A 27,577-nucleotide genomic window follows, 5' to 3' on the forward strand; every position below is an offset into this window, starting at 1 on the left:
TCAATTATCAAATTCCAACAACTGCAGCCCTTTATTGTTACCACATTACCTTCCAGGTTCCAGCCTCCAGCCTCCCCTTCTTCCAGCAAGCTCCATCTCCCCTTTTTCACTCTCTCTGTGAGTGCTGTCAAGCAGTTATCAAAGACATTGTTTGAGGACAGGAAGAAGCAAATGATGCCTACCTGCACTTTTAAGAGGAACTTTTTGCATCTGATATTTGAACCTCAGTAACCTTTTAAAAAAAAATTGTCAATAAATGCTTTTCAAAAAGAGATATAGAACAAACATAGATAATGTTTAAGTAGTCATCATCCACGAGTTAACATTAAGCACCATTGTCTTGCATACCATTTCTTGAAGTAGTTTGTAGAGACAAGTTCTTCTGCATGATGTGTGTGGGGAGATGGAGTTAAGTCAGACAAACCATCTGTATAGTCGGTCAGAGTTGGGCAATTCTTTTATAATGTGACAATAAATCGGTGTTAGTGGACTGTCACACAAACCCTTCTTAATGGAATCCATGTATCAGAGGTGAGAGTATTTAATGATCTGTATAGACATATGCTGCAATGCAAGTGTTTCACAATGAGTCAATCTATCTGAACAAAATGTGGTGCAATACCATTCTTTACAAATCTATTTGTGTAGTATATGGTGTCGTACAAACCTCTTATAACATATTATGGAGTATAAGTGTCAGATTGTAAAGAAAATCAATGGGAGGAACTCGGCAGGTCAGGCAGCATCTATGGAGGGAATAAACACTTGACAAGTCAGGCTGAGACCCTTGGCCTATTACATCGACTGCGTTCCCTTCCACAGATGCTGCCTGACCTGCTGAGTTTCTCCAGCATTTTTTGTGTATTTCCAGTATCTGCAGAATCTCTTGTGTTTAGAAACAGGAAAACATACCCGAGTGCATAACAGCCTGGATAAGAGAAAAAGCTGCAGTACCTGAGTATTCCCTGGTATTGGGGAAGCTTCTGGCTTCTGATCTCTGAATTTCTTCCACAGCGATTCAATTGTTAAATATGTTTGCATGGACAATTCATAAAGTGATGAACCAGTTGCCTTAGGAAAGCACAGTAATTAGCCACATACCTTCTCTACATATCACAAATCATCATGACATTAGTACTTACATTGATTCTTTTAATGAATTATTGCCCTCCCTCTCTGCTCTGGACCAGAGTTACACAGTGTCTTTAACTAGCCTTGAATCAAAACTCTCAGTGGCACCTCAAAAAGACCAAGCAGAAACGGTTGTGTATACAGCACAGAGCAAGGTGCATCAGCCCATTTATCTCTGCTCGTGCTTTCACCAGACCTCCCCCCGTTTAACATCAACCTTCCTGTCTCACTGCTCACGGCTGTACCTTTTACCTCAAATCTAAGTGAATGATTTCACTGGATACTGAGAGATATGGATACAGTAGACATTTCCATTAGGACAGACTGGAATCTGAGAGCACAGCCTCAGAATAAAGGGATAACCTTTCAGAACAGAGATGAGGAGGAATTTCTTCAGCCACAGGGTGGTGACTCTGTGGAATTCATTGCCACAGACAGCAACGCAGGCCAAGTAAGGCAGAGATTCATAGGCTCCTGATTGGTAAGGAGGCTAAGGTTATGGCGAGATAGTGGATATTTAAAAACATTTATTTATTTTATTTAGAAATACAGCATGAAACAGGCTCTTCAGGCCCAATGAGCCATGTCATTCAGCAACCCACCGACTTAACCCGAGCCTACTCACAAGACAATTTACAATGACTCTTTAACCTACTAAGGAAACCCACGTGGTCACAGGGAGAATGTACAGATGGTGCCAGAATTAAATTCCAAACTCCAATGTCTCCAGCTGGAATATTCTGGCCCCCCGAACAAAAAATCAAGCATGATTGAAGGCAGGGCAGACCTGATGGGCCGAATAGCCGAACTCTTCTTCTACATGTTAAGGTCTCATGGTCAGAAGCAGAATCAGGTTTAATATCACAGGCATTTGTTGTTTTGCAGCAACAGTACATTGCAATACATAGTAATAAAAAGCCTTAGAAATTACAGTAATAAAGTATACTGGGTATATAGATAATTCATATTAAATAAATAGTGCAAAGAGAAAGCAAAAACAGTGAGGTATAGTACATGTGTTAATTGTCCATTCAGAAATCTAATGGAGGAGGGAAAGAAGTTATTTCTAAAATGTTGAGTGTGTGTCATCAGAGTCCTGTGCCTGCTCCTCGATGGTAGCAATGAGAAAAAGTCGTGCCCTGGGTGATGGGGGCCCTTAATAACGGATGCAGCCTTTCTGAGGCATCGCTCCTTAAAGATGTCCTGATTATGATGGAGCCTGGCTAGTTTGCGCCTTTCTGCAGCTTTTTCTGATCCTGTGCAGTGGCCCCTTGATACCAGTTAGGATGCTCTCCACAGAACATCTGTAGAAATTTGCTGGAGTCTTTGGTGATAAAATCAAGTCCCACTCATCTCCCTTCAACACTTCACCCACCCTAATTCCACTCAGCTATGCCCTGGCCAATAACTAATTGTCAGACTGATAACCTGGTGCATTTGTGAAGTTACTGGACTGGTATTCAAATCCCACGTCAGCCGTTCAGAAATTTTAATTCACGTAATTAAAAACATAGAACATAAAACACAGCTCTACAGACCTTTCAACCCACTATGTTATGCTGACCTTTTCATCTACTCCCAAGATCACCTCTCTCTAACCTTCCCACCCACATAGCCTTCTGTTTTCTTTCATCTATGTGCCTAAGATTAATCTCTTAAATGTACCTAATGTATCTGACTATATCACCACTCCGGCAGTGCATTCCATGCACCCACCACACTGTATGAAAAACATATCTCCAACATCCCTCCGATCACCCTAAAATTACAGCCCTATCATGTTGTTAAAAAGTTCATAAATATTAAATGCTGATTGCTTCAGAAATGTTGTTACTGTGAGGAACTCAGAGCCAATGTCTTTGACACATAACCTGAAATAGTCAAAGTCACTCAGTTCAGGGACCATTAAGGATGGATAGTAAATGCTGGATTTACCGACAACATCGACATCAGATGAAGGTAAGAACAGGATTACTGCAGCAGATTAGCTGGTCAGATAAATTCAATCAGCTAACTGAAATATTCTCATCAGCAGCCCATGGATACTGTCATGGGTACTACCTTCTGAAAGCTTCACTACATCTAGGCTATCTACTGATGTGGACGTGGCAGCATTTCCAGGAGCAGTGAGTGACTTTTCTCCACCAACAACTACAGCAGATGCTTTGACCATTACAATACACAACCCAGTGGCATTTTCCTACAACAGGAAAACCTGTAAAGGAGTTCTTGACAATCCATAATTGCAAGGGGCTTAATTAATTCATTGCTTTATGTGGGATATTCTTTAAACAGCATTACTGCAAAGGAAGGTTAAGAGAATGTTGTCATGACTTGGTGGCCTGTGTGATGGGAAGGACTGGGCAGGCTAGGACTTTATTCTTTGGATTGTAGGAAGCTGAGGGTTGACTTTGTAGACATTATAAAATCATAAGCCAAACGCAAGTGAATAGGACCTTGCTCAGCATGGAGGAGTTGGGTTGAAGGGTTAAATTTATTCTCAGGCAGGTATAAATCAACTTCTAGTAATTCCAATGTTTAAACACCATAACATTAATTATTAAAGTTATAATATCCCAATGAGGTACAACCTCTGTACAACTGAGGTTCCAATAAAGCACTCACCTTTGCAATTTCAACAGTTTGTTGAGGATAATACAGAGAGGCACAAGCAGTTACAAACCCACATGAGTAAAACACTTTCCTTACACGGGAACCTGTAATTAGATCAAAATAAAAATACTCAAATTAAACAAATGACAGACAGAATGGAGAAACAGTATCTGAAGTAAATCTCTTATTTAGAGACTTTTGTTACCCTCTCCCATTTTCCCATCTGCCCTCCCACTTCCCTCTCTTTGTTCCGCGCTCCATCTTCCTCTCCCATCACATTCCATCATCTTTAGCCTTTCGTCACTTCCACCCATCACCTTGCAGACTCAGTCAGATTCACTCTCTCCTCCTCCATCTGCCCATCACCCCTCCATCTATCATTTGTCAGCTCTTGCTTCACTCCTTCCCCTTCTACACTGACTACTTCCCCGTGAGTTTCAGTCCAGATGAAGGGTCTCAACCCAACAATTTGACTGTCCATTTCCCTCCATAGGTGCTGCAATACCCATTGAGATCCTGCAGTATTTGTGTTGCTTGTAAACAACGGTTCAATATCTAACTGGATCTGGTGCTGTAGTAGGGTGGTGGTATGATCTGACATAGAGGGGCGGCATTTAGCTCCTAAATTGTTCTTTTTGTACAATCTCAATCCATAGCTCTAGTTCAAGGGTGCCTTTGGGTTCAAGGTAGTAGTTTTTGCCTGTGCTAGAGGGTTGCAGACTGAAGCCTGTGAATTTGACCATTGTGACTGCATCACTGAGCTCACATGGGCTACACCGGATAAAACACCAAACTGCAACTGAAACAAAAGCTTCCTTCTGTTCCTACCCCTTCCAGCAAGCAGAAGACCTGCCACTCCAGCAAGTGCAATGATTCCAGTCCGTGGGTAGAATCCAGGTGGAGGATTATTCAGAAAGATATAGCCATCTGTCGGAACAATTTAAAAAAAGCATTTAACCAACACAACTTCCATCCATCTATTCATCTCAATATTTTTCTTTTATTGAACCATTTGCTGCTGGTTACCTGGATAATGAATAGTGTGCTGTCCATACATTGCCACAGGTAGATTTAGTTAGCATTCCAAGTGATCAGAACAACTTTACAGATGTAATGACAAGCCTGGGACCATTAATCCATTGGGCTCAATACCCAATGTGGCCCAGGTACCTCAACGTTCTGGCAGCCCAATAGATCCAGAATGAGATTTTGAGTGAACTCACCCTTGGAATATATTTGTATTTATGGACTTATGGCCAATGTTTTTTTAAACAGAAAAGAAGGGAAAAGGCAGAAGAATTCTGTGCACAGAAGGAAAATAGCTGGTGGAAGGTAATGGGGCGGGAGGGGATTGATCAGAAGAACTAAGCTCAGGATGATAAAATAGCCAGAAAGGGTGCACTTCATCAGGTTCATGTTGACAACTCTTTTGCTTCTTTCAGTGGTGCATGTAGAATGTAGTGTTGAAAGATAAAACGGGAGAATCAGAATCTCTGTATGTTAGCATTAATATGGGAATAAATATTGTGTTTCAGGTAAAGCCTAAATATATATAGGCTGACCTCTGTACTGTAGGGAATGTACATTTACTTGGTTTATTGCACTTTTAACTGGCTTTAGACTGCAGAAGGAAAGCCATGATTTGGATAGCCCATGTGATTCTTTATGAAGCTACATTTACAACGCACGCTTTCCCAATATTGATATTAGAGTATCAAAATTTCACAGCAAATTACAGGGCTACCAAAATTAAAAGCAGAATAAAATGTGTATATGAGAAACCTTGAGCAGCAGTGAATCACCTCAAGATAAGGGTTTGGTCTTTGATACACGACGACTAAGAGCTTGACATAAAGCACTTTAGCATGAGAATGAGAATCAGAATCAATTATATTATCACGACCCATGTCGTAAAATTTGTTCTTTTATGGCAGTAGTACAGTGCAACACAGAAAATATACTCTATATTTCAATAGGAAATATATAATGCAATAAGAGAGCAGAAATAGCGAGGTAGTATTTGTGAGTTCATGGATTGTTCAGGAATCGTATAGTTGACGGGAAAAAGCTGCTCCTAAAGTGTTGGGTTTGTGACTTCAGGCTCCTGTACCTCCTCTCTGGCAGTGGCAATGAGAAGAGGGCACGTCCTGGGTGATGCGGGTCCTTACTGATAGAGGCCGCCTTCTTGAGGCACTGCCTTGTGAAGTTGTTCTCAATGCTAGGGAGGCTAGTGCCCATAATGGAGCTGACTGAATTTACAACTTTCTGCAGCTTTTTCCGACCCTGTGCAGTGGCCCCTCCATACCAGACAGTGACGTAATCAGTCAGAATGTTCTCCATGACACATCTGTTGAAATTTGCTGAAGTCTTTGGTGATTTTTCCAAACCTCCTCTAATGAAATACAACTGCTGACATGCTTTCTTCATAATTGCATCAATGTGTTGGGCGCAGGATAGATCCTCAGAGATGTTGACTTCCAGGAACTTGAAACTGTTCACCCTTTCCACTGCTGGCCGCTCAATGAGGACAGGTGTGTGTTCCCTGACTTCCCCTTCCTGAAATCCATAATCAATTCCTTGGTCTACTGACATCGAGTGCCAAGCGTGTTGTGACACCACTCAACCAAACAATCTCTTTCACTCCTATATGCCCCTTTGTCACCATCTGAGATTCTGCCGACAATAGCTATGTTATCAGTGAGTTTACAGATAGCGCTTGAGCTGTGTCTAACCACACAGTCATGGTGTAGAGAAAGTAGAGCAGTGGGCCAAACATGCATGCTTCAGGTGCACCTGCGTAGATCGTCAGCGGGGAGGAGATGTTAAGCATAGAAAAACATACAGCACAATACGGGCCCTTCGACCCACAAAGCTGTGCCGAACATGTCCCTACCTTAGAACTACCTAGGCTTTACCCATAGCCCTCTATTTTTCTAAGCTCCATGTATTCATCCAGGAGTCTCTTAAAAGACCCTATCATTTCCACCTCCACCGCCGGCAGCCCACTCCATGCACTCACCACTCTCTGCGTAAGAAACTTAGCCCTGACATCTCCTCTGTACCTACTTCCAAGCACCTTAAACTATGCCCTCTCGTGCTAGCTATTTCAGCCCTGGGGAAAAGCCCCTGACTATCTACATGATCAATGCCTCTCATTATCTTGTACACCTCTATCAAGTCACCTCTCATCCTCCGTCGCTCCAAGGAGAAAAAGCCGAGTTCACTCAACCTATTCTCATAAGGCATGCTCCCCAATCCAGGCAACATCCTTGTAAATCTCCTCTGCACCCTTTCTATGGTTTCCACGTCCTTCCTGTAGTGAGGCGACCGGAATTGAGCACAGTACTCCAAGTGGGGTCTGACCAGGGTCCTATATAGCTGCAACATTACCTCTCGGCTCTTAAGCTCAATCCCTTGATTGATGTATGCCTTCTTAACCATAAAGTCAACCTGCGCAGCAGCTTTGAGTGTCCTTTGGACTCAAACCCCAAGATCCCTCTGATCCTCCACACTGCCAAGAGTCTTACCATTAATACTATATTCTGCCATCATATTTGACCTATCAAAATGAACCACCTCGCACTTATCTGGGTTGAACTCCATCTGCCACTTCTCAGCCCAGTTTTGCATCCTATCGATGTCTCGCTGTAACCTCTGACAGCCCTCCACACTATCCACAACACCCCCAAACTTTGTGTTATCAGCAAATTTACTAACCTATCCCTCCACTTCCTCATCCAAGTCATTTATAAAAATCACAAAGAGTAGGGGTCCCAGAACAGATCTCTAAGGCACACCACTGGTCACCGGCCTCCATGCAGAATATGATCCGTCTACAACCACTCTTTGCCTTCTGTGGGAAAGCCAGTTCTGGATCCACAAAGCAATGTCCCCTTGGATCCCATGCCTCCTTACTTTCTCAATAAGCCTTGCATGGGGTATCTTATCAAATGCCTTGCTAAAATCCATATATACTACATCTACGGCTCTACCTCCATCAATGTGTTTAGTCACATCCTCAAAAAATTCAATCAGGCTCGTAAGGCATGACAAAGGCAATGCCTTTGACAAAGCCATGCTGACTATTCTTAATCATATTATACCTCTCCAAATGTTCATAAATCCTGCCTCTCAGTATTTTCTCCACAAAATTAGCAACCACTGAAGTAAGCCTATAATTTCCTTGGCTATCACTACTCCCTTTCTCGAATAAGGGAACAACATCCGCAACCCTCCAATCCTCTGGAACCTCTCCTATCCTCATAGATGATGCAAAGATCATAACCAGAAGCTCAGCAATCTCCTCCCTCGCTTCCCACAGTAGCCTGGGGTACATCCCGTCCAGTCCTGGTGACTTATCCAATTTGATGCTTCCAAAAGCTCCAGCACATCCTCTTCCTTAATAACTACATGCTCAAACTTTTCAGTCCACTGCAAGTCATCCCTACAATCGCCAAGATCCTTTTCCATAGTGAATACTGAAGCAAAGTATTCAAAAAGTACTTCTGCTATTTCCTCCGGTTCCATACACACTTTTCCACTGTCATACTTGATTTGTCCTATTCTCCCATGTATTGACCTCTTGCTCTTCATATACTTGTAGAATGCCTTGGAGTTTTCCTTAATCTTGACTGCCAAGCCCTTCTCATGACCCCTTCTGGCTCTCCGAATTTCATTCTTAAGCTCCTTCCTGCTAGCCTTATAATCTTCTAGATCTCTATCATTACCTAGTTTTTTGAACCTTTCGTAAGCTCTTCTTTTCTTCTTGACTAGATTTACAACAGCCTTTGTACGCCACGGATCTTGTACCCTACCATCCTTTCCATGTCTCATTGGAACGTACCTATTCAGAACCCCACGCAAACATCTCCCACATTTCTTCCGTACATTTCCCTGAGAACATCTGTTTCCAATTTATGCTTCCAGGTTCCTGCCTGATAGCTTCATATTTCCCCTTACTCCAATTAAACATTTCCCTAACTTGTCTGTTCCTATCCCTCTCCAATGCTATGGTAAAGGAGATAGAATTCTGATCACCGTCTCCAAAATGCTCTCCCACTGAGAGACCTGACACCTGACCAGGTTGATTTCCCAATACCAGATCAAGTACAGCCTCTTTTCTTGTAGGCTTATCTACATATTGTGTTAAGAAACCTTCCTGAACACACCAAACAAACTCTACCCCATCTAAACCCCTCAATCTAGGGAGATGCCAATCAATATTTGGGAAATTAAAATCTCCCACTACAACAATCCTGTTATTATTACTCCTTTACAGTCTGTCTCCCTATCTGCTCCTTGATGTCCCTGGGTGGTCCATAGAAAAAATACCCAGTAGAGTTATTGACCCCTTCCTATTCCTAACTTCCAACCACAGATACTCCGTAGACAACCCCTCCATGACTTCCTCCTTTTCTGCAGCCATGACACTATCTCTGATCAACAGTGCCATGCCACCACCTCTTTTGCCTCCCTCCCTGTCCTTTCTGAAATATCTAAAGCCTGGCACTCAAAGTAACCATTCCTGCCCCTGCACCATCCAAGTCTCTGTAATGGTCACAACATCATAGCTCCAAGTGCTGATCCACGCTCTAAGCTCATCTGCTTTATTCATGGTACTCCTCGCATTAAAATAGACGCATCTCAAACCATTGGACTGAGTGCATCCTTTCTCTATCATCTGCCTATCCTCCCTTTTGTATTGTCTCCAAACTTTCTCTCTTTGTGAGCCAACCTCCCTTTCCTCCGTCACTTCAGATCGGTTCCCACCCCCCCAGCAATTCTAGTTTAAACTCTCCCCAATAGCCTTAGCAAACTTTCCCACCAGGATATTGGTCCCCCGGGATTCAAGTGCAACCCATCCATTTTGTACAGGTCACACTTGCCCCAGAAGCGGTCCCAATGATCCAGATTCTGAATCCCTGTCCCCTGCTCCAATCCCTCAGCCACACATTTATCCTCCACTTCATTCTATTCCGATACTCACTGTCACGTGGCACAGGCAGTAATCCCGAGATTACTACCTTTGAGGCCCTGCTTCTCAACTTCTTTCCTAACTCCCTGTAGTCTGTTTTCAGGACCTCCTCCCTTTTCCTTCCAATGTTGTTAGTACCAATATGTACCACGACCTCTGGCCGTTCTCCTTCCCACTTCAAGATATCGTGGACACAATCAGGAACATCCCGGACCCTGGCACCTGGGAGGAAAACTACCATCCGTGTTTCTTTCCTGCGTCCACAGAATCACCTGTCTGACCCCCTAACTATAGAGTCCCCTATCACTGTTGCCATCCTCTTCCTTTCCCTACCCTTCTGAGCCACAAACCAGACTCCGTGCCAGAGGCACGGCCACTGTTGCTTCCTCCAGGTAGGCTGTCTTCCCCCAACAGTACTCAAACAGGAGTACTTATTGTTAAGGGGGACAGCCACTGGGGTACTCTCTAGCACCTGCGTCTTGCCCTTCCCTTTCCTGACTGTTACCCACTTCTCTGTCTCCTGTGGTCCTGGGGTGACTACCTGCCTATAGCTCCTTCCTATCACCTCCTCACTCTCCCTGACCAGACGAAGGTCATCGAGCTGCAGCTCCAGCTCCCTAACACAGTCCCTAAGGAGCTGCAGCTCGACACATCTGGTGTTACTTCTGATCTGCTCTGACTGTGGTCCATAAGACTATAAAACATAGGAGCAGAATCAGGCCATTCAGCCCATCGAGTGTGCTCTGCCATTCCATCATGGCAAATCCCGGATGCTACTCAACCTCATACACCTCCCTTCTCGCCAAATCCGTAGTCTCCCAATGACGAAGAGGCAGTGCTCGAAGCAGCAGAGGCTGAGTAAGCAGAGCATTGCTTCAATATCTTAAATGGTCAGAAACTGGAAGGTACTGGTGTTTAGAGTGCCCCAGTGCCCTTACACTTGGGTGCCAGGACTAAGGCGGGAGGAGAGAAAGCAGCGCGTCGCGTGTGCGCAGCCCTCCAGTGAAAAATGATATCGTATCCGTTAAATAGGGGCCGTGGACAATTCTGATTTGATGGAGATGGCCGTGAAAACACAGAGGAACATCTGGAAAAATTTCTGAAACACTCGTTCGCCGCTGTCGTTACTGCGTGGTCCGGAATCTTTCAGAGGGAAGGCCTCAAAATCCCCGGCTTTGCCTGCTGTTGGTGACCGAGATGGAGGTCAAATCGCTCGGACAGGGATGGCGCTCAGTACTCGGTGTCGGAAAGCTGATCAGAGCTCGAAGTTTTCGGATGACTGAGTCGGACCGTGGTCGGGTATGGCAGGGAGAGTTTTTCTTCCTTCTCCCGTCTGCGTAAGATGTGGGACATTTGAGTGACTTTGAACTTTTACTGTGCTCATGGACTTCTTCATCAAGTTATGGTATTGTTGCACTGTTGTAACTATGTGTTATAATTATGTGGTTTTGTCAGTTTTTTCACTGTTGGTCTGTCCTGTGTTTTGTGATATCATACCGAAGGAAATATTGTATCATTTCTTAATGCATGCATTACTAAGTGACAATAAAAGAGGACTGCGTGTCTTCATAATCTAATGCACAAGTTCAGTAAAAATAACTCCAAAGGGCTCGGTTTGAAAGGAATTTGAATACGTGTAGAAACTTTGCTCTATTTGTATAGCATCCTACCAAGACTACAGCTAGAATAGTGTGCATAGGTATGATCTGCATACCCAAAGAAGATACACTTGCAATGGAGAAACTGCAGCAAAGGTTCACCAGAAGGGTCACTGATATGGTAGGTTTGAGGAGAGATTATGCAGATTGGATTCATATTCTCCAAAGTTCATAAGATAGAGAGGTGATCTCATCAAAACTTACTTCTGTGACATCACAGGGTAGATGATTTCCCTGGATGAGGTATCTAAAACCCACTTTATGGGTAAAGTAAGAGGGTGGCCATACAGAACAGGCGATAGAATAAATTAATTCACACGAAGAGTGGTTAACGTCTGCAGTTCAGTACATTCAAGGCAAAAATGGACTTGCAGCTAACTAAAGTTGAATCAGCCTCAAGATAAAAGATCAGTCTTTAATGGGAGAGCTGGCCTGAGGGAGGGGGTGAATGGTGTAATTCTGTTTTTATTTCTTATACCATACAGAAATGGATGACAAACTCAGATAGATTCTTACCTTTTCCAAGCTGAACAGTTTTTTCTATTTTAGGCTTAAGATCCTTGTAAACACCCTTAAGAGAGAGAAAAATGAAATAAATCAAAGTAAGGTCTGTATTCAATGAAGAACAGAGTCCTCAAGAGCATACACTAAAGTTAAAAGATTCTATTTGTATTTGAAGAACTTTTTTTTAGTCCTATCCCTGACAGACCTGAATAAATATTCTCAGGGTCAGTTTATGAATGGGGCCCTTGTCTTTTACAGAGCAGATCTGAACCACATGACCCAGTTACCCATAGAAATCATCTACACAGCTCCGTAGGGTGAACTTTGTATATATACCTTCTTCAGATTGTCTGCCTGATACCAGCAGACACTCTCTGAAGGATACTGATCATTGCTGAGGCTCACCATTTTGTAAAGACACTGCCCAAAAGAAGGCAACAGCAAACCACTTCTGTCGAAAAAATTGCCAAGAACAATCATGTTCATGGATAGAGAAAACATTGAGAAGAGCTTTGGATTAAAGAGAGATGGAAGACCAGGATCACCCATGTCATATGACACAGTACAAAATGATGATGTATTCTCCAGGACTTTTGTAATCTTTCTGCCGATTGGCAGAGTGAACAGTCGCTTAAGCAAGACAAAAAAAAAAGTAATTGTTGCTGAATTTCACAAGGATTGACCATATAGAGTATTAGCTCTATACCATTATGATGGGAAACAGCTTCTTCCCCAGGCTGTAAGACTACTGAATTACCTGCCACCACCAGGTCTCATCATGCAGGAAGTGCCATTATGGTACATTGTTTACCTTTCATATTGTGTTATAAATGCTCTTGTTGATTCTGCAGGGAGTGCTCATGGAGTGACGTCGTCTCTGGCTTCGTTCCATTCCTGTTATCTTTTTTAACCTATGATCTCCTTGATCTAATTAATTTTATCCACACCAGAAGATTTATTCTATCTTACTGATTTACTGATTTTACTGATTTTTTTCTTAAATTGCGACTCTGGAATTTAAAGAAATGAGTACGAGATCCAAAGCCAAAGATGGGAAAGACTCTTGACGGGAACGGACGAAAAAAGAAAGGTGATTCCAAACAAACGGGACTATCTTATGAGGTTATGATGAAGTGTCTAGAGGAAAAGTTCGAGGAACAACGGCAAAAATTATCTGAAAGTTTATCTGATAAATTTGAACAACAAAGCCTTAATGAAGGTTTAAAATCAATCATGGAATCTCTGGAATCCCTGGATTGTGAAGTTCAAAAACATTGAGGTAAAATCTCTGAACTGGATATTAAATCTCAGAAGACGGATTCAAAAGTTGAGAACTTAGAGAAGAATTTAGCTTCGACTAATAAACAACTGAAACACTTTAAATCCAAAGTCATCGATCTTGAAAATCGATCGAGAAGACAAAACTTACGTATAATTGGTCTATCCAAGGACGTTGAGGTTGGAGACTCTTTAATATTCTTTGCTCAACTTTTAAAGGATACATTCAGTTCAGTTTTTCCCAACGAGCCTCCATTACTTGACCGTGCCCATGGACAAAGTCGACATCGGCTGTATCTACACCGAGACCAATTATTCTTCGTTTCTATTATGTCAATGTTAAAAAACAGCTTCTCCAGACTGCTCGTCGACAAGGGATGATCAAGTATCACCAGCATTCCTTCAGGATAGTTCAAGATTACAGCCCCCAAGTGATGAAGGAGCGCAAACAACAGGAATTCTGCAGATGCTGGAAATTCAAGCAACACACATCAAAGTTGCTGGTGAACGCAGCAGGCCAGGCAGCGTCTCTAGGAAGAGGTACAGTCGACGTTTCAGGCTGAGACCCTTCGTCAGGACTAACTGAAGGAAGAGTTAGTAAGAGATTTGAAAGTTGGAGGGGGAGGGGGAGATCCAAAATGATAGGAGAAGGCAGGAGGGGGAGTGATGGAGCCAAGAGCTGGACAGGTAGGATGATGAAGGAGTGACTGACTTTTAAACCTCTAATGTCGGAATGTTATCAAAGAAATCTCAAACCAGCATTATTGTACCCTGCACGTCTCAGAATTTCTCTTTCTGATGGATCTCGTCGTGTCTTCCATTTCATAACCGCCACTCGAAGCTTTTTGGATGTTAACTACCCATCTGAGGCAGACACCGCCCTTTAATTAATGTCCTGTGCTCTCAGTACCAGCTTTTTTCTCTGGTGTTTTTTTTTAAAAAAATAAACCTTCCACTACCGTACGATGAAGGTTTTTTATAAGCTCAAGATTTTTGTTTTGTGCTTACTACTATAGTTATTACTTTACAACTTATATATAGTTATTTCTTGTGAATAATGTTATTTTCTTTTAGTTAATTTTTCCTTAACTTTGTTTTTCGATATTATTACTAACGATTTGATTTGACGATCATTTTTAGTTTTATGTTCTTTATTTTTGTTTCCGTATAATTAAAATGGCGATTTGTTTTTCTTTTTGCATAATCACCTTTGTTCTTTTTGGGACGCCATGTTCTTATGTTTCTTCTTCCCATAATCCCCTTTCTTTTTTGGAAGTGATACTTTACTTACTCATTTATAATTAACTAATCATACGTATTGATACTAACTTTTTCTTACCTATATATTTTAGTAATTATACTATGTAGATTACTTTAGTATAGTGTTTAATTTTCTTATATATATATATATATATCACTTTCCGGGGGGTCATCTATATAACATATATCTTTGGAGTTGCCTCCTGCAGAAATGGGGTTAGAGTTAGTATTAGTTAGTGCTTTCTTCAGCCTTCTCTGGCTTAGTTCGGGGTTCTTGGGGACGGTGGGTGGGGTAGTCTTTTTCTTTTTTAATTTTTTCTATTGGGCTGATTTAGAACTACAAAGATGTCTGCAGTGTCGAGATTTCCGGTTCCTCTCTGATCATGTATTCCTCTTCCGATTTCATGAGTTCACATTATGGTTAACTCTTTACTCACCAAAGGGTTAATCTTAAATTATGGCTCACATTATTAATTTTGTCTCTTGGAATACAAATGGTTTAAACCATCCAATAAAACGGAAAAAGATTTTCAAAGTATTCCAAAGACTGAATGCTCATATTATTTTTGCACAAGAAACTCATGTAAGGAAAGAAGATAATCAACGCTTCTTTAAGTTTTGGAAAGAATAACAATACCACTCAAATGCCCAAGCCAAAATTAAAGGCGTTTCGATTTTTATAGATCCCTCAATTACATTTATTCATCAAGACATTATCTCAGATCCTAATGGCAGATTTTTGTTAATCACTGGGTTACTTTTTAACAAAAAGGTTGCTATGGTTAATGTTTATGCTCCGAATGTGGATTATCCTGAATTTTTTAGACACCTATTCACTTCCTTTCCTAACTTAAATGAGTATATGTTGATAATGGGTGGTGACTTTAATTTATGTTTGAATCCCATGTTGGACAGATCCATAGGTAGTTCGGCTTTACCGAATAAGTCAGCTACTCTTATTAACTCTTTTATGTTTGATTCTGGGATTTCAAAAATTTGGAGATTTCTACACCCAAACGATAAAGAATTCTCATTCTTTTCACATGTTAATTGTTCTTATTCTCGAATTGACTATTTTTTTATTGATTCTCGATTAATCCCATCTGTAGTTGATTGTAATTATGACATTATCGCCATTTCAGATCATGCTCCAATGAAACTTTCTATCAAGTTAATGGATACTTCTTGTACTAATAGACAATGGCGATTTAACCCTATTTTGCTTCAAGACTTGGACTTTGTCAAGTTTATAAAGGAACAAATTGATTTCTTCTTTTCAACTAATACTACGGCAGAAGTTTCCAGTGGAACAGTATGGGATGCTTTTAAAGCTTATATCCGTGGTCAGATTATTTCCTATTCAGCTGGTTTGAAAAAACGTGTTAAGAATGAAATACTTTTGTTTGTTGATAAAATTAAAGAAATCGATAAAAAATATGCTATTTCTCCCAGTAAGGAGCTGTACAAACACAGAGTTGAACTTCAATTGGAACATAGCTTATTATTAACATCCTCGATTGAAAATCAATTAATGAGAACTAGAAGTGATTTTTATATTCATAGTAATAAATCGGGTAAACTATTGGCTAATCAATTGAAATTTGCTTTGGTTAAACATCAAATTACTAAGATTCGCAAACATGATGATACTTTGACAGTTGATCATGATGGGATAAACAAAACCTTTCAAGAATTTTATACCTCTTTATATCACTCTGACTTTCCTCATGATTTTAATATCATGCATGATTTTTTAAAGTAAACTGAATTTTCCGAAATTATCATCCGAAGATTGCTTATCATTAGAAACTCCTATTACAGAGGAAGAAATAATAACTGCAATCTCATCATTGAATTCTGGTAAAGCACCCGGTCCGGAGGGTTTACAGTGGAATTTTTAAAATTCTTTTCCTCTATTCTCTCTCCGAGGTTGTCTAGAATATTCAAAGAAGCAATCAGTTTAGGTAAATTACCAAAATCATTTTACGAAGCCTCTATCTCCTTAATTCTTAAAAAGAATAAAGATCCTACTGATTGTGCATCATGAATGTACATTCAAAAATTTTAGCAACTAGGTTAGAGAAGGTATTACCTCAAATTATATCTATAGATCAAACCGGATTTATTAAAAACCGTTATTCATCCTTTAATATTAGGAGGTTAATGAATATTGTTTATACCCCCTCACTTACTACCCCGGAATGTATTATTTCTTTAGATGCTGAGAAAGCCTTTGACAGAGTCGAATGGCCTTATTTATTTAGTGTCCTTGAGAAATTTAATTTTAGTTTGATATTTATATATTGGATTAAATTGTTATATTACTCCCCAGTAGCCTCGTTTTGTACTAATAATCATAGATCTCCCTTTTTTCATCTTTTTCGTGGTACTAGGCAAGGATGTCCTCTCAGTCCTTTACTATTCAATATCGCCCTTGAACCTTTAGCAATTACTATCCGGGACTCGCCCAATATTTTGGTATTACCCGCGGAAATGAAATACATAAATTATCACTATATGCAGATGATTTGTTGTTATACATCTCTAATCCGGAGAAGTCAATTCCTGCTATCCTAGCTTTGTTGGCTCAATTTACTAATTTTTCTAGTTACAAATTGAATCTTAAGAAGAGCGAATTATTTCCCCTAAATAAGCAGGTACCTATTTATGGACGTTTACCATTTAAATTGGTTACTGACTCATTTATATATTTAGGGATAACAATTACGAAAAAGTATAAAGACTTACTTAAAGCTAATTTTTTACCTTTAATTGATCAGATTAAACTTTTGTTTACTAAATGGTCACCAATTTCTTTGTCTTTGATTGGTCGGATTAATGCTATTAAGATGATTATTTTGCCCAAATTTCTATATGTATTTCAATCGGTTCCAATTTTTATCCCAAAATCTTTTTTCGATAATGTTGATTCAAAAATGTCCTCATATATATGGCAGAACAAAAATCCTAGGTTAGGTAAAAGGTATTTACAGAAATCTAAAAAGGAGGGGGGGGCTTGCCCTCCCGAATTTTAGATTCTATTATTGGGCAATTAATATTCAATATTTAAAATTTTGGCTACGAGATTTGGATGTATCTTTAAATCCACATTGGGTAAATCTTGAATGTAATTCATTACAAGGATCTTCTTTGGGTTCAGCTTTAGGAACTTCACTTCCTTTTACTTCTTCTAAATTGTATAAACAAATGAATAATCCAATAGTTAAGCATACTTTACGTATATGGTTTCAATTTCAAAGATTTTTTGGGTTTAATCAATTTATTTTAGCAAGTCTTATTATATCTAATTTCCTTTTTCAACCTTCCACTATGGATCAAGCTTACTTTGATTGGAAAACCAAAGGTATAGTATGTTTTCGTGATTTATTTTTGGATAATTGTTTCATGTCTTTTGATCAACTTTCTAATAAATATAACTTACCCAGATCTCACTTTTTTAGATATCTACAGATTAGGAACTTTTTAATTACTGTTTCTCCTAATTTTCCACACTTATATCCAATGGACACTTTGGAAAAAATTTTAGATCTAAATCTCTCTCAGAAAAGTATTGTAGCAATTATATATAATTATGAATTTATGTCCTGATGTTTCCAATAAAATTAAAACTGATTGGGAAAGAGAACTTAAGACTATTATACCGATTGAAAAATGGGAAAAAATTCTTCAGTTGGTGAATTCATCCTCTATATATGCCAAACATGAGTTGATACAGTTTAAAGTAGTGCAGAGGGCTCATATGTCCAAAGATAAACTATCTCGTTATTACTCTTACATTAACCCAATATGTGATAGATGTCATTTCCAGATAGCTTCTTTAACTCACATGTTTTGGTCATGTCCTTTGTTGGAAAAATATTGGAAAGATATTTTTGATATTATTTCAACGGTTTTGAATACAGACTTACAACCTCATCCAATTACTGCTATCTTTGGATTACCAATGATAGACTCAAATTATTTAACCTCTTCAGCACGCCGGATGATTGCATTTCTTACTTTAATGGCCAGAAGATCCATTTTGCTGAATTGGAAAGAGATTAACCCTCCTACACTATTTCACTGGTTTTCACAAACTATGGTGCGTTTGAATTTGGAAAAAATTAGAAGTGCGGTTTATGACCCTTCCATTAAATTTGAAAAAACTTGGAGGCTATTCATTCAGCATTTTCATATGATGTAATTTGACCATTCCCAAACTTATTTTATTTCTCTGTACTGTTGGTTGAGAGGAATGGAGTCGTCGACACTAAGGTTTTCTTCTTTTCCATTTTTAAGTTGTTAGAATTGCCCAAGTCTTTTAGTTTAGTTGACTAATTCTATTTAGTTTAGTTTTTTTTTGTGATGGGGTTTGTTTTTTTTCTATTTTTTTTCTTTTTCATGATTTTTCTTCAGTTTTTTTTTGTCCTGTATTATCCATTGTTATCCTACACGATTGGGAGTTTTGTACTATTTGGTCTTTTAGTTACTCATTTTAAGTACAACAATGTATCTCCTACTATTTGTATTATTGTTATGTTTTTATTTTATGAAACTAATAAAAAGATTGAAAAAGAAAGAAAGAAATGCTCTTGTTATTTGTGGTAATAAATAATGTGTGAGCTATAGGTACTATGTTGTGCACCCTCGTCTGGAGGAACCTTGCTTCACTTAGCTGTACGGTTGAATAACAATAAACTGAACTTGAACTTGGCTATATTTGAAAAATATAATCAGAATTGCAACTGGTATTTGGTTTACCCAGGTAGATAATTTCATACTTAGATACATCGAGGTAGTCCTAATGGAAAATGCAGAATATAATGTGTGAGTTAGAGAGGAGTGCAGTGGAGGCAGACCCAGTTGAAGAGTATGGTGTGCTAGACTGAGAGATTAAGAGTTCATCTTCAGTGTTTAAGTTGTCTGTTCCCCACAGACAGCTTACTGATGATTGGAACTGCAGTAGAGTGGGAGACTGTGTGCAAGAGTACATTCAGCCAGAGACTCATTCCACCGAGATGCAACACAGAGCGTCATAGGAAGTCATTCCTGCCTGTGGCCATCAAACTTTACAACTCCTCAGACACCCTGAGCCAATAGGCTGGTCCTGGACTTATTTCATAATTTACTGGCATAATTTACATATTACTATTTAACTATTTATGGTTTTATTACTATTTATTATTTATGGTGCAACTGTAACGAAAACCAATTTCCCCCAGGATCAATAAAGTATGACTATGACTGGATACAGACCAGTTTGACCAGGCAAATACAATTCATGTAATAACAGAAATAAATGTACAAACTATACTTAACACCATTTACTGATTCTATGTTGACTACTGGTCATTTCAAATTCCTCACAGTGTTTATCTGGACGAAAGAAATTTCCTGCTATTGAATATGGAGAAGAATGAAGCCAGTGCTTTTGGTTCCTGCCACAAACTCAGTAACCTGGCCACCATTTCCATTGCAAGTTGTCCAGACTTGGTCTGTGCCAGATCTTCATAGACTAGTCCAGTCAGTCCTAGTCTCTTGTTCTCTTCAACAATGTCTCTTCAACAGTTTCTCTTGTGCCTAATTAATTTGTTTTGAAAACCTCAACTGATGACACTACCCTGAAAGACAGAAATTCCAGAGCCTACTGGAGATGCAAGAGATTGCACATGCTGGAATTTCCAGCAATAAACAACTTGCCAGGGGAACTCTGAAGGTTGATCAGCATCTATGGGGAAAAAAGAAATTGTTGACGTTTCAGGTTGAAAATTTCAGCTGGCTGAAAATTCCAGGCCCTGAACAGTGCATAAAGAAAACTTGCCCCCTGTATCTTTCTGCCCATCACAGTAAATCATTCATCCAATTCCTGAATAGTCCACTAATGGAACAGTTTTTGTCTATTTATCCATCAAGACCTTGTATACATCCTTAAATCTCCTCTGCATCAGCTTCCATGGTTTTATATCTCCAGTCTCCGTGAATGCTTGTCTGAACAGCCTCCAATCACACCCCAACCTTAGCTCACTCGCCTTGTTCACTGGCTACATGGATTCCTGCAAGAGCACGAATTAAAGCAGTGCGGACAAATGTGTTTCAGTGAGCTCAAGGCAAGATGTGCACTGGGCAGTGTGGGCAGAGCAGTTCACAGAAAGACAATGTAGGGTGAAACACTATTGTTATTGGGCAGTCTAGAGCAAAAGGAAGGATGTGGTGTTTTGAAAAGGATGAAAAAGGGTTTTACCAAGATGCTGCCTAGATTAGATGGTATGAGCTATAAGGAGAGTTTGGTCAGTGTCAGAAGCTGAGGGAAGATAAGATATACGTTTATAAGATTTTGAGAGGTAGACAGTCAGAATCCTTTCTTCCTCAGGGTAGAAGTGGCAAATACTAGAAGGCATGCATTTAAGGTGAGGGGGGAAAGCTCGAATGAGACGTGCAGGGCAGGTTTTGTTTTACACAGAGAATGGTGGGTGGCTGGAATGAGCTGCCAGGGGTGGTGGCGGAAGCAGATACAATAGTGACATCTAAGAGGCTATTAGATATGCAAGAAATGGAGGGATATGAATCAAGTACAGGCAAAAGAGATTTAGTTTAGTTCGGCATTGTGCTCGGCATAGACATCGTGAGCTGAAGGGCCTATTCCTGTTCTGTTCTAACATCTTTCAGTCAAGATCTTCCATTTATGAAAAGGATTGGCGATATGCTATGACAGCCTTATCAGCAATACAATAGGAATGCTTGTTAGATAACAGAGTACTCTTTTAGACACGTGCCCACCTGCAAGCCAAAGAGAAGCAAGACAAGAGTGCTTTAGGGCCATGTTTGACAAGACCCCTGAAGAATCCAGGTCTGTCTTCAAATGGGAACCCATTCCTAGGGGGTTGTTATGAAATGGAGCACTCTCTTAATCAGGACCTGGACCTATACACAACATATCCAAAGAATAACAGTAACAATCCAACAACTTAAAAAAATGACAAGAGAATTGCCAGTAGCTCAGATGATCCTGAAACCAATGTTCCCAGCAGCTAGAAACCTCTCCCAAGTCTGAAGGGAACATCAGATAACTCAAATTGAACCACATTCTTCTCAAAGGACACAGTCCAAATGTTTGCCATACCTGATACTGAGTGATGTACGGTTCTGCTGACTTTCGTAAAACAGAGATGCTCTCTTCAAGCTGAGTTGGTTTTGCTTCCTCAAAGTGCGAGGTTTTAGTTGGGGTTGTATAAAGCGACAACTGCAAAACAAGGATGGAACGTGGCTACAGTAGGTATAGACCACTGAGTTATTCTCCTCAAAGGCTGCAAAAGCAAAATTAATGCAACCAATTCCATGTGATAAACTTACCAATGTAAATTACCTTCTATATTGCTATATTAATCCAACATTTATCCCACTGCCCAACACATTCCTTGTAATCCTGCAACAAACCGACCAAAAGACCATTATCTCAATCTCCCCATTACCTTGAATCAATCGAGAATCAAATTCTACTGGCCCACTCTCTCTCATTCTCTACTGAAGAAACATTAATTCCAATCGTTATATTTTGTAACTCCAACTAACTGAAAGCAAAAAGACGGGAGTGCAGGAGAACTTGTCTGAGTTTCGTTTTTACTTTCAGAGAGGCATGCGTGTATGCCATGACAGCATGATGACAAGTGCCATTTATGTAATTTTACATATAACCCACAATGCATTATGTAAACCACAATGACGAATCAAACATTATATTTACAATATTACTCAAATATTACTGAAATATTAAATACACAGCTCCCTGCTTACCTACAAATGGAGTATGGAAAATGGAGCCCTGATGAGTTTAAACAAAGTGTGGTAAATGGGGCTCTAGTTAGTTTAAAGGGAGTGTTGTATACAGGACCCTGGTGAGTTTAAAGGGAGTGTGGGAAACAGGAACCTGGTGAGTTTAAAGGGAGTGTGGGAAACGGTACCCTGGTGAGTTTAAAGGGAGAGTGGGAAATGGGACCCTGGTGAGTTTAAAGGGAGTGTGGGAAACGGGACCCTGGTGCGTTTAAAGGGAGAGTGGGAAACGGGAACCTGGTGAGTTTAAAGGGAGTGTGGGAAACGGGAACCTGGTGAGTTTAAATGGAGAGTGGGAAACGGGAACCCGGTGAGTTTAAAGGGGGTGAGTTTAAAGGGAGTGTGGGAAACGGGACCCTGGTGAGTTTAAAGGGAGAGTGGGAAACGGGAACCTGGTGAGTTGAAAGAGAGTGTTGTATACAGGACCCTGGTGAGTTTAAAGGGAGTGTGGGAAACGGGACACTGGTGAGTTTAAAGGGAGTGTGGGAAACGGGACCCTGGTGAGTTTAAAGAGAGTGTGGGAAACGGGACCCTGGTGAGTTTAAAGGGAGAGTGGGAACAGGGCCCTGGTAAGTTTAAAGGGAGAGTGGGAAACGGGGCCCAGTGAGTTTGAAGGGAGTGTGGGAAACAGGAACCTGGTGCGTTTAAAGGGAGAGTGGGAAACGGGAACCTGGTGCGTTTAAAGAGAGTGTGGGAAACGGGACCCTGGTGAGTTTAAAGGGAGAGTGGGAACAGGGCCCTGGTGAGTTTAAAGGGAGTGTGGGAAACGGGACCCTGGTGAGTTTAAAGGGAGAGTGGGAAACGGGAACCTGGTGCGTTTAAAGAGAGTGTGGGAAACGGGACCCTAGTGAGTTTAAAGGGAGTGTGGGAAACGGGACCCTGGTGAGTTTAAAGGGAGAGTGGGAAGAGGGCCCTGGTGAGTTTAAAGGGAGAGTGGGAAACGGGGCCCGGTGAGTTTAAAGGGAGTGTGGGAAACAGGAACCTGGTGAGTTTAAAGGGAGTGTGGGAAACGGTACCCTGGTGAGTTTAAAGGGAGTGTTGTATACAGGACCCTGGTGAGTTTAAAGGGAGTGTTGGATACGGGAACCTGGTGAGTTTAAAGGAAGAGTGGGAAATGGGACCCTGGTGAGTTTAAAGGGAGTGTGGGAAACGGGACCCTGGTGGGTTTAAAGGGAGAGTGGGAAACGGGAACCTGGTGAGTTTAAAGGGAGTGTGGGAAACGGGACCCTGGTGAGTTTAAAGGGAGAGTGGGAAACGGGAACCTAGTGAGTTTAAAGAGAGTGTTGTATACAGGACCCTGGTGAGTTTAAAGGGAGTGTGGGAAACGTGACACTGGTGAGTTTAAAGGGAGAGTGGGAACAGGGCCCTGGTGAGTTTAAAGGGAGAGTGGGAACAGGGCCCTGGTGAGTTTAAAGGGAGAGTGGGAAACGGGAACCTGGTGAGTTTAAAGGGAGTGTGGGAAATGGGTCCCTGTTGAGTTGAAAGGGAGTGTGGGAAACAGGGCCTGGTGTGTTTAAAGGGACCCGCAGGTCACGGTGGTCAGCCAGCTGACCATCCATGAGGTGCATCTACTTCCTCATGCACACAGGTATGCGGGAAAGGCTTCCAACACAAATCCTGCTTTAAAATATGTCGAGTCAACATCTACCTAAAAGGACATCCTGAGCAAAAAAATAAAGGCATATGTGATATTGAAGATCACAGCAATATGTCATTGGCAAAGTCAACATTCTTTGACCCATTCAGTATTCAAAGTTCTGTTTCCCCTTGCGTGCTGAAGACAAGTCTGGAAAATCAGAAGTTGCCAGGCGAAGAGCCATGGATTTGTCATAGAGCCAGTGGGAAGGGTGGTCTGCTTACCCTTGCCATGTTTCATTGACTGCGACCATAATCCCAACAGCAGAGGAAATGCCAGCTCCTGAAGCTGCACATGGTCATTCATATCCCTTTTTTTTAAATTTTATTTTTATTTGGAAAAGGAATTCACAAATAATTCACATTGAGATGATATAAAAGGAAATTAGACACTTAAATAGATAATTATGTACTGTGGTAATTCTAATCTATTAGGCTAAGTAATGGTATTAGTTGTTAAGAAAAATGGTAATAATAGTTTCCATATAACTCTTCTGGACCATTTCCACTGGTCCAAAATGTTGTATATAAGCCTATGTATCAACCATTGTAGGTGTTTATATCCTAATTCGTTCATGCTTGCTCCTGCCTGCAGACATAATTATCCAATCCCTATGTACTTATTTACTTAATTTTTTCATTTTTTTTTATCCCTTTCCCAAATCTTTCCCTTTACTTGTGTTAATTCTCTATTTTCCAAAAGAAAACAAAAAAAAAAAGACATTTAGACTAGGGGTGCTTACGTTAGCAATATTACTGTGTTGATGAGAAGAGCAGTATAAATCATTAGGAGAGTCATCTAAAGTCTGCTCGCATTGGGGTTATATATTCAATCCATTTATTCCAGATTTGATAAAATTTTTCTTGTTGAATTCTCAGGGAGTAAGTCAACTTTTCCATTTTAAATATTTCCAAGGTAATTTCGTGCCAATCTTCTAATGTAGGTGGTATTGGATTTAGCCACTTTCCAGTGATTGATTTCTTACTTGCCGCTAAGAAGGCCAGCAGCAACTTTATATCTTCCTTCTGTTCAAGAAACAATACATGCCCCAAATAGAGCGTCTCAAAGTTCAGAGGTATCTGGGACCTAAGTACCTTAACTAATGTTCTATGAATACCTTCCCAATATAGACTTAATTTAGGGCAATCCCAGAAAATATGAAAACGATTTGCCTCCTTGGAGCCGCACCTTCTCCAACACGTCACGTTTGTATCTTTATATTTTTCCTGATATGGGGTCTTGAAATATCTTATAATGTTTTTCCAACAATGTTCTCTCCAAGTCAAAGAATTAGTCGAGGACCATTGAAAGCTGCAGATTTTCCCCCAAGCCTCCTCTGAAAGTACCAACCCCGCTTCTTTCTCCCACTTCTCTTTAATATACAGTGTATTTACATTTTTAGCATGGGAGAGTGCATTATGTAATCGAGAAACTGATTTACTAGGTATTGAACTGCAAGCCGAATTCAGAATCTTGAAAAATTCTAATTCTACTGTTGATAGGTCTGTATATCTACAACTCTGGTTAACATAGTTTCGTACTTGAAGGTACCAAAAAAAGTCATTATGTTCTAGGCCATGTTTGTCCTGCAGGATTTGGAAACTTTGTAATACTCTTTTATCTATAAATGAGAGGTAGGTTGTAAGACCTTTCTTTATCCATAGCTCAAATCTTTTATCTCCTCTGTTGGGAAGGAATTCGGTATCATATGCACACCACCTAAAGAGTTTTAACATGTTATTAATTCCACATGAATTAACCACCTTCTGCCATACTTTTAATGTAAGATTTATCCAACTGTTTTTAAATTTTTCCAACTGGGCCATCAATCCTTTGTCAGCTATTGAGGCCTGTAGAGGAAAACTGTCAACTAATCCAAATTCTATTTCCTTCCATCTAGCCTTATATTCCCTATTACACCAATATAACAGAGGGGTTATCTGTGAGGCATAAAAATAATTTCTCAGGCAAGGAAGAACCATACCTCCTCCTTCCTTCCCTAACTGTAAGGTGTTATATCGACTTCTAGGTTTCTTTCCTTGCCAAATGAAGCAGGAAATCCATTTGTCCCATTCCCTGAATTGATTATCATCCACCTCCACCGGTAAAGTACAGAAAAGATACAATAACCGAGGAAGAATATTCATTTTTATAGTATTTATCCTTGAATTTAAACTTAAAAAGGGGATAAGATTCCATCTATGCATATCTGCTTTTATCTCTGAGATTAATGGCCAATAATTTACCTGTGACAGTATTGAAAGATCCTTCGGCAGGGTTATTCCTAAGTATTTTAATGATTTAGCTTCCCACTTAAGATCATATGTATCCTGTAATTTTTTGGATGGTGTATAGGGACATAACCTGCATTTTCTTTACATTTATTTTATAACCTGATATTTTCCCAAAGTCATCCAACAGTGTAAACAATCCTATAAATGATTTTTCTGGTTCACTCAGATAGACCAAAACATCATCTGCGAATAACGCCACTTTCTGTTCAATCCCTGTCACCTTGATACCTTTTACGATTTCGCTCTGTTTTATTAGTTGGGCAAGCGGTTCAATATATAGCGCAAAAAGGAGAGGAGAAATTGGGCATCCCTGTCTAGTGCCTCTCTCTAAGATGAAGGAGTCAGAGAGGTCCCCATTTATCTTAATTCGGGCTGTAGGGCTGTCATATAGAGTCTGAATTACTTTAATAAACTTTTCTTGAAAGCCGAATCTTCCTAACACCCTGTATAGGAATGCCCAACTAACCAAATCAAAAGCTTTCTCAGCGTCCAATCCGACTACCATTGTCTCTGTCTCGTTCCTATTAACCTGTTCTAATATGTGCAGAGTTCTCCTTATGTTGTCCTGTGTTTGTCTTTGTTGAATAAATCCAGTCTGGTCTAAGTGGATTAGGCCAGGTAAAAGCTTTTCCAATCTGCGCGCTAATATAGATGTAAATAGTTTGTAATCTAAATTAAGAACACTAATTGGCCGATAATGGCCACATTCTAGTTTATCTTTACCCTCTTTAGGAATAACTGAAATAATCGCTTCTCTCCAGGAAGGTGGAGTTTCTCCTCTCTGTAAGATCCAATTAAAGGTGTTAAGTAGTAATGGGGCTAACTGTATCTTCAGGGACTTGTACCACTCTGAGGTAAACCCATCAGAACCTGGGGACTTTCCAGCCTTTAACCTAGAGATGGCCACGTTCAGTTCTTTGACAGTTACTGGTTCTAATAAACTTTCATTTTGTAAATCTGTAAATTTAGGTAGATCTAAAAATTTCAATACACTGTCTATATAGGGTTCATTGGGGGCCCGGGGTTGGGAGTACGGCTCTCGATAATATGTTTCAAAACTCTCTTGAATTTTCCCTATTGTACTCTCCACAAGCTTTGTCTTTGGATTCTTTATTTTATGAATTGTATTATCTGCTTGTTGTTTTCGTAATTTATATGCTAATAATCTAGCTGATTTACCTCCTACTTCATAATTCTTTTGTCTCAGGTAAAGAAAATTTCTTTGAGTTTCCAACGTATAAATATCCTCAATTTCACTTTGCAATTTCCTAATTTCCTGTTTTCGATTTGAATTACTTTTGTTGCTATCCACAACTTGAAGTTGTTTTAATTTTCCTTGAAGGTCTGCTAATTTTTGTGCATTGATTTTTTTCATGTGAGTGGTAATGGAAATAATTTTCCC

General features: G+C 40.1%; 1 protein-coding gene across 1 annotated transcript in view; it reads right to left on the reverse strand.

The window, feature by feature from the left end:
- LOC140199213 (MICOS complex subunit MIC26-like) overlaps window positions 1-27,577 on the reverse strand; it is a 38,210-nt gene that overhangs the window by 4,006 nt on the left and 6,627 nt on the right. The window contains exons 3-8 of the mRNA XM_072260897.1: window positions 21,539-21,658; window positions 11,893-11,947; window positions 4,573-4,671; window positions 3,757-3,848; window positions 955-1,071; window positions 183-232 (exon numbers count right to left, since the gene is read on the reverse strand). Coding sequence (XP_072116998.1) covers window positions 191-232; window positions 955-1,071; window positions 3,757-3,848; window positions 4,573-4,671; window positions 11,893-11,947; window positions 21,539-21,658 — 525 coding nt within the window. The 3' untranslated portion in view covers window positions 183-190. The remainder of the gene's footprint in view (window positions 1-182; window positions 233-954; window positions 1,072-3,756; window positions 3,849-4,572; window positions 4,672-11,892; window positions 11,948-21,538; window positions 21,659-27,577) is intronic.

The sequence above is a fragment of the Mobula birostris genome, chromosome 6 (genome assembly GCF_030028105.1).
Source record: "Mobula birostris isolate sMobBir1 chromosome 6, sMobBir1.hap1, whole genome shotgun sequence".
NCBI lineage: Eukaryota > Metazoa > Chordata > Chondrichthyes > Myliobatiformes > Myliobatidae > Mobula > Mobula birostris.